This window comes from Chanos chanos, chromosome 16 (assembly GCF_902362185.1).
Source record: "Chanos chanos chromosome 16, fChaCha1.1, whole genome shotgun sequence".
NCBI lineage: Eukaryota > Metazoa > Chordata > Actinopteri > Gonorynchiformes > Chanidae > Chanos > Chanos chanos.
Genome location: NC_044510.1, coordinates 462,078 through 470,000, shown reverse-complemented (window position 1 = coordinate 470,000; position 7,923 = coordinate 462,078). Strand labels below are relative to the sequence as shown.

Sequence of the window (7,923 nt, the reverse complement as noted above, 5' to 3'; positions counted from 1 at the left end):
ACACACCACACACTAACCCCACACATCACCACCACACATCACACACTAACCGCACAAACCACACACTGACCGCACACACCACACACTGACCCCACACATCACTACCACACACCACACTAACCCCACACACCACACTAACCCCACACATCACACTAACCCCACACATCACTACCACACACCACACTAACCCCACACACCACACACTAACCCCACACATCACCACCACACATCACACACTGACCCCACACATCACACACTGACCCCACACATCACACACTGACCCCACACATCACACACTAACCCCACACATCACACACTAACCCCACACACCACACACTAACCCCACACATCACCACCACACATCACACACTAACCGCACAAACCACACACTGACCGCACACACCACACACTGACCCCACACATCACTACCACACACCACACTAACCCCACACACCACACTAACCCCACACATCACACACTAACCCCACACATCACTACCGCACACCACACTAACCCCATACACCACACTAACCCCACACACCACACACTGACCCCACACACCACACACTAACCCCACACACCACACACTAACCCCACACATCACACACTAACCCCACACATCACACACTAAGCCCACACACCACACACTGACCCCACACATCACACACTGACCCCACACATCACTACCACACATCACACACTAACCCCACACATCACACACTAACCCCTCACATCACTACCACACATCACACACTAACCCCACACATCACACACTAACCCCTCACATCACTACCACACATCACACACTAACCACTCACATCACTACCACACATCACACTCTAACCCTGATGCTGCAGTAAAAAAACAAGTCCATCCCCTCAGCATCAGAGGAGACCTTTATGTTTTTACACTTTAGTGAATGTCACTCCTGTGACCCCTTCAGGTTATAAAGGGAGGGAATTTACAGGCCTGGACAGAGAACGTCTGGAGTTCTAACGTAAACCGTTCCAGTATGATTTGAGTGTCACTATGATTAAACAAAAACTGGATTGCAGGGCATGTGTTAATGTCTGATTTGTTTGTAGGGAGGACATTTTCATTCCCGTTTACCTGTGATAGTGGGTATCATAATTATTACAATGTATTACAACTATATATATAGATCAGGTTTTCCGTTAGCTGGTAATTAACGGTTTTTGCCTGGTTAAAAAAAAAAACAACAATAAATTAAAAACTTTTTGGTCAAAATGTCCGGTAAGAATGAACATACAAACTGTAGTTATAATGAAGGCTATCCCTGAACAGGACATTTAAAGTTTAACTTTGTCCAAGAAGTGATGACGGAATCAGCGGCTCTCATTGATGCCAAGCGCGCACGACAAGATGTAGTGGCAGCGATAATGGTGCTCCACCGTTATGGGAGTTTAACTTTTGCAACTACTTGCAAAGTGCTTATTTATGAGTTCAGCGAGCTGTACCCTGACTGGGCTACACTGGCTAATATTGCCTGTGTTCTGTCAAGCCTGTCAGCAGAGAGGGGCTTCTCTCTGCAGAATTGAACTAAGACAGCGTTGCGAAGTCGTCTGGAGGAGGAGAGAGTGACACGGCTTATGCGCATTGCAAGCTGCAAAGACACATTGGACGCTAGTGATGGGAAGTTCAGATCTTTTTCCTGATTCAGATCTTTGAATCTCATTCAGTAAAACGAACAAATCTTTCTTCAAGTTGTTCGTTCATTTCATTCAATGGAACTAGTGTGGCACTGCAGCTGTCATCTGAGTGATTCTCAAACACTAAGAGCAACATGGTTTGCTTCACTTGGTAAAGTATAATACACTAGATCACTTTTGTTAAGCTCTTAAGCAACCTTTGGACCATAGCCTGCTGAATTATTCAGTTGAAATGACTGATCATTGAAGACCCGTAGTGTATGAACTTGTTCCAACGGAAAGGCAAATTAAATGTCCATTCAATAGCTACATAGCTAACGTTAGCTATCCAGCTAATGTTAGATGGCTGTCCTCACAACTGATAATTGCATTGGTCATGTTACCGCTGTAACCACGTGAATAATGAACGAAAGACCCCGGGCGTTCCTACACGGAGCCTGAGCGGCGGCCATGTGACAAGTGAACGAGAGACTCAGGACCCAAAAGACCCGTTTATGAATGAAGATGAGCCTGATTGACGCGCATGCGCAGCCTAGAGAAAAAAATGAACTTGGACTCGTTCCTCCTGAGTCATACAAAAGATTAGCTCAAAATGAACGAATCTTTCACGCACGCCACATCTCTATTGGACACGTGTAATTTCGAGTTGGAAGCAGAGGACTTTTTTCCTGCAATGAAAAAAAAAAAGGAGAAAACACAATGTTACCTGGTAGCCTATAGGCTACATTTGATGCCGTGTAGGCCTAGTCTTTTTTAAAAGAGGCTACAGATGTTACAGGTTACAGATGTTTCATAACAGCCTAAATTTTAGTGGCTAATGTTGAGGTTTTGCTCAATTGTTACTGGTCATTAAATACTCAAACTCTTTTGAGGTCGTTGTCATTCTTTCATCAACCTGGGTGGACATTATATTTGTGGTAGTGACACAGACTGTTATTGAAACGTGACTGGTAAGTTTCAGATTTGTCCAGTAACATAAATTCTTTGCGGACTCCGGACCGGCAGAAAAAATCATTGTGGAATCCCTGAGATATATCTGGCTGTCTCAAGGTCTTTCTCTCTGGTCCTGCCTGGTTCTGTCTGGCCCTGCTCAGTTTATCTGAGACTCCATGAACTCGGCTCCGTTTGTTCTCTGAGTTCAGAAGCGAATGATACTGAAGGATGAGGTACAGCCTGCAGGAAATCCCTCATATTAAACAAAGTGAAGACTGGTGAGCTCTTCTTGACGTAGTTTGGTTCCTGAATTTCTTCATTGTCTCTCTCTCACAGACATACAGGGTCTCTCTGTCTGTCCTTTTATTTTTCTCTACCTCTCCTCTCTTTCCCTCCCCTCTCTGTCTGTCAGACGTCAGGGAGCCTCCTTTGCCCCTCTCTTTTTCTTCTTTCTGTCTTTCTCCCTCTCCCTCTCCCTCTCTGTCTTTCTGGCACTCCCTCTCTTTTTCTTCTTTCTGTCTTTCTGGCACTCCCCCTCCCTTTTTTTTTTTTTTGTTTAGCAGGGATGCCAAGGTGATGGTTTACACCTGAGAACAGACCTCTGGCTGGTGCTGGGGCCTGCACAAACAAAAGATTGGCTGCCCACCAAACAGCACATTCCTTACCCTCCAGACCACAGGACAAGAACACACTGCTCTCTCTCGCTCTCTCTCTGCCTTTCTCCCTCTCTCTCTCTCTCTGTCCGCACACCTGCATGGCTGGATCTGTCTTTCACACACACACACACAGAGTCTCTGGCAGGGCTGTAGTGCGTCATGGAAAGAGCTTTGTGAAGAGGCTGCTGGCGCAGTGTTGGCAGTGTCCTGGCAGCGCTGGTGAGAGACAGGCATGTGTAGGAGTGAGAGACAGGCATGCGTAGGAGTGAGAGACAGGCATGCGTAGGAGTGAGGGACAGGCATGCGTAGGAGTGAGGGACAGGCATGCGTAGGAGTGAGAGACAGGCATGCGTAGGAGTGAGGGACAGGCATGCGTAGGAGTGAGGGACAGGCATGCGTAGGAGTGAGGGACAGGCATGCGTAGGAGTGAGGGTGTTTATGTGTTGATATGACAGTGTGCCTGTCTCTGACATCTGGCTAAGTAGTGAACAGGTTAAGGGGGTGATACAGATTTGCACAGAGGGAGGGGGCTATTTATAACTCTATTTATAACTCTATTTATAACTCTATTTATAACACTTTTGACAACAATCCTCACCTGTCCCTGACTCAGCAGGTGCTGCTTCAGACCCCAGACAGAGGCCCTGGAGTTCCGCTCTGCGTTCTGTAGTCCACAGTGGATTAACATTCTCTGCTAATGGCTGCACAGGGCTGTACTCTCTCTGACCTTGTTGGGTCTGTGTTTGACACAGGACTAATGCACCCATGGGCTGTGATGGCATTGCCATGATAGTTTTGACTTTGCCAACCCAAGATAACTAGCCGAGGTCCTGGGGGAGAATCAGAGGGGCTGTGGTGTTGGTTAGCTCGTCTGTGTTAAAGACATGCATGTGAACTGACACGCTGCAGCCCGCTGTCAGATGTGTTGGTGAGGGATTCCAGCACTGGCGGTCTCTCTGAATGCGTCAGAGGAGCACAGGCTCCCAGGAGCACACAGCTTCTCTCTGAATGCGTCAGAGGAGCACAGGCTCCCAGGAGCACACAGCTTCTCTCTGAATGTGTCAGAGGAGCACAGGCTCCCAGGAGCACGCAGCTTCTCTCTGAATGTGTCAGAGGAGCACAGGCTCCCAGGAGCACACAGCTTCTCTCTGAATGCGTCAGAGGAGCACAGGCTCCCAGGAGCACACAGCTTCTCTCTGAATGCGTCAGAGGAGCACAGGCTCCCGGGAGCACACAGCTTCTCTCTGAGGAGTACACTGCAAGTGGAGGTGACTCAGCAAGACATGCTAGCTTCACCCATGACCTCCATGTCTGATGGTCTGACACCATCCAGTCATGTGTTCTCCAGCCGAATTCGCCTTGATGCCGAGGGCTGTTCCTGGGATTTTTTTTCTGCTGTATCGTTATCGGGCTTTTGGAATAGACAGATATATATCCTGGGGTTACACGCAGTTGTCCACTCAACTGAATTTCACGGAGAAAGACCTTAATGGCTAAAACAGACAAACTGCACTCAGAGTATGTGCCTTCAGCTCTCTGAAACAGAGGACTTTTACCAAACTTGATTCAAGTCCACTGACCTGACAGAAGTTGAATGACCAGTTCCTCCACTTCAAACATACTGAAGTTTTGGTTTATGAGGCGTAGTCATGGCAGGAGTCCATTCATGATCAGATTTTGTGCTGTGTGTTTAATGCATTTTGTGTGTTGTGGTTTGTGTTCCTCTCTCATCTCAGTGCTTTGTCTTCTTCCCAGGTTTCTCCAAGTCCTTCCCTCTGGATGGGTCTCTGTTTGACAGCTGGCTGGCCCAGTCAGTCCACATCACAGCTGATAACATGCTCAGCAAATGGTCGTTGGCAGGAGAACCCCATGAGAAGACAGCCAGCCTCCTCTCAGACCAGCTCCTACAGGGAGAGGAGAACCTCCTCAGCCTCATGATGGACCACTCCATGAAGTCCACCTGGAAGACGCCTCAGCTGGGTCGCAAACCCAGGGGCAAGCCGCGAGGCCGCGGGCACAAGACCAGCCCCTCCATCCCGGGCACCATCGCCGCGACCACTGCCTCCTCCGTCAAAGGCAAGGGCCAGACAGAGAAGGTGGGACCCCACAGGGGCCAACGGGGCGACAGGCTTCGCTCCTCCAAAACCTCGCACCACCATCACCACCACCCGCACGGCCAGACGAGGAGCGGCCGAGCCAACCCCCCCGATGCTCCCCAGCCCCCCATCTCCAAAATGAACTCCTGCCACATCTCGGAGGAGCGAGGGCCGTGGGACAGCCAGGCGTTCTCCAGAGTGACGTCGGAGCCCTGCAGCCCCGACGCGGCGGCCGAAACAGAGAGCGAGAGGCCTCAGCGGCCGGCCCTACCCCTGCGACTCTCCAGACAGGGCAAGTCGCGCTTCAAGAGCGAGGGGAAGGAGGCGGCGGAAACGACGGCCCGTGAGACCCCTGGGAAGGAGGCAGGGCTGCTGCTGGACACTGAGACTGACGGATACTTCTCTGACGCAGAGCAGAGCGACTCGGACTCACGCCCCACCAATCGCAGGCTCCGCTTGCCCCAGCTGCATGCTGGGAACAAGGAATTGGTGCGGCAGAGTGTGCTAGCCTCCTAAAACTGCAAATCTTCAAAAAATGAAAAATGAAAAAAAAAAAAACAGAAAAACAGAAAAAGAGAAACACTTGAGCAGGAAAAAAAATACAGTTTCTGAGATTGTTGCAGTTTGCAGTCCTCTCTCTCTTGGTTCTTTGTCTGGTATATACCTATGAAAACAGTATGTTCAAATCTTCAGAATGCTTTCTAGAATCAGATCTGTGTAATATATAGTCAAATCAGTCGATCTGCTATTTAACAGTGTTCTTGTTTCAAGGTAGCTGAAGTCAGTTGGTGACATATAAACAACCATAACCATAAGAATTGTGAAAACAACATAAGCTCTATGTTAGACTGTAGAATTGAACTTCAACAAAAGGTTTTTGGTTTTTTGGGGGGGGGGGGGGGGGCTTGGGGTGGGGGTGGGGGGGGGGGGGGTTGGATCGTTTTTCTTTCACATATCCTGGTGGAAAGCAGTCAGGTCTGTCTGACCCTGACTGTCCAACGGAAGGGGTGAATAGTTAACGGGCATTAGGAGCTGACTGGGCTTTTTGTTCTTTTGACTTAAGACAAATCCAATATGTCTGAATGTTACCCATCAAGCCTTTCCATTCAACACCAGTGTGTCCTAGGAAAACACATCACACATATTTAAATGTGTCCCAGAAAAAAGGCGTCTTGCACCTTCAAGCCTCTGAAAGCACAATTAGTTAACAGGGACTAAAGTGTGTACACACACGTACACACACTCTTACCCAAGATTTGAAACCTCTTTTACACACACACACAAAGTCATACAGAAAAGTAGAGTACTCTGCATGTGTAACTGAGACGGTTTAGAAAGTCTGTTCCTTTTTTGACCTGTTCCATTACATCCATTGTTCAGTGAACCATCAGACCACTGTCACCTGCAGTGTCCCAGTCTCAGTCGCTCACAGTGAACCATCAATCATCTCTGTGGAAATTGTGCCTTCTGTCAACCCCCGCCCCCCCCCAAATAAGGCAAACAATCAACATGTTTTACAAATTTGATACAATCATGGAAATGTGAAAAAAAATATCTACACATATGTGTGTGTGTGTGTGTGTATATATATATACGCACACACGTTTTGTTAATCAAAAATCAAGCAGTGTTTTCAGATTTCTATTGTAGTGCCTGAAAAAGTGTGTGACTTCAGGATTCAAAGCATCAGAGAGACAGTGCTACCTGATGTCAGCAGTCTGCTTTGACTCTCCTGTGTGTTCACTGGTCAAGTCAGTTTTGGAGTTGAGGATGTCACATGGTCTGGGCCTGTTTTCAGCCTTCAGTGCTCCATTAGTTTTACATTCATCTTTTCTCAACTTGTGTTTTATACTCAAGCAGTCCATGGTATGTTCTCAGGGCTAAAGGGTTGGAAAATGAATCAATATATATTTAAAAAAATTAAATATATATTCCTATTTTGTATATTCACACCCACAAACTGTTTCTTTGGCAAATTTCACTCCAACTCCCAAGAGGCTCTTTCTCCATAATCGTTTAAAAAAAAAGAGTTGCTGTTTTTTTGTGCGTTTTTTTTTTTGTTCTCTTGTTTGTTGTTGTTTTGTTTTGTTTTTTTATTTGACTGTGCCAAAGAACAGTACAAGAGAACACGCATCCAAGCATCAAGTGCTCCGCAAAGCATGTTTCAAAGTATTTGGTGCCAGTCATATTTCAGTGGGGGTCCTGCAGCTCACACATGCAGTGTGTGATGTGGGCTGTAGAGGGCGCTGTATCGCACACAGCACCAATACTTGACCCACTTTCCCACTCGTAAAACCTTATCTGTTTCAGAGTGGCTTATGTTACTTCCCAGAGGAGAGACTCCCAACATCTCTCCATTCACACAAGTGGCCCTATCACAGCCACTGGGAGGCCCCATTCAGATCGCTACAATAGCCAGTTTGGGATGAGCGTTAGCCTGGGTAGAATGGGAGTTAGCCTGGGTAGAATGGGAGTTAGCCTGGGTAGAATGAGAGTTAGCCTGGGTAGAATGAGAGTTTGAGCCTTGAATGTTGTTTTCTGAGCGCTCTCATCTCAGACAGGAGAATG

The 7,923-nt window shown here is 47.6% G+C and overlaps 1 protein-coding gene across 2 annotated transcripts in view; it reads left to right on the top strand.

The window, feature by feature from the left end:
- The window catches only part of jade2 (jade family PHD finger 2), a 63,835-nt gene extending 57,959 nt beyond the window's left edge, over positions 1 to 5,876 (top strand). The window contains exons 11-13 of one of the 2 annotated variants that reach the window (XM_030793559.1): positions 5,015 to 5,355; positions 5,440 to 5,543; positions 5,601 to 5,876. In XM_030793559.1, coding sequence (XP_030649419.1) covers positions 5,015 to 5,355; positions 5,440 to 5,543; positions 5,601 to 5,871 — 716 coding nt within the window. In that variant the 3' untranslated portion in view covers positions 5,872 to 5,876. Of the gene's footprint in view, positions 1 to 5,014 lie in introns of both variants that reach the window. The other variant, XM_030793558.1, reaches the window with a different exon arrangement.
- The last annotated feature ends 2,047 nt before the right edge of the window (positions 5,877 to 7,923 follow it).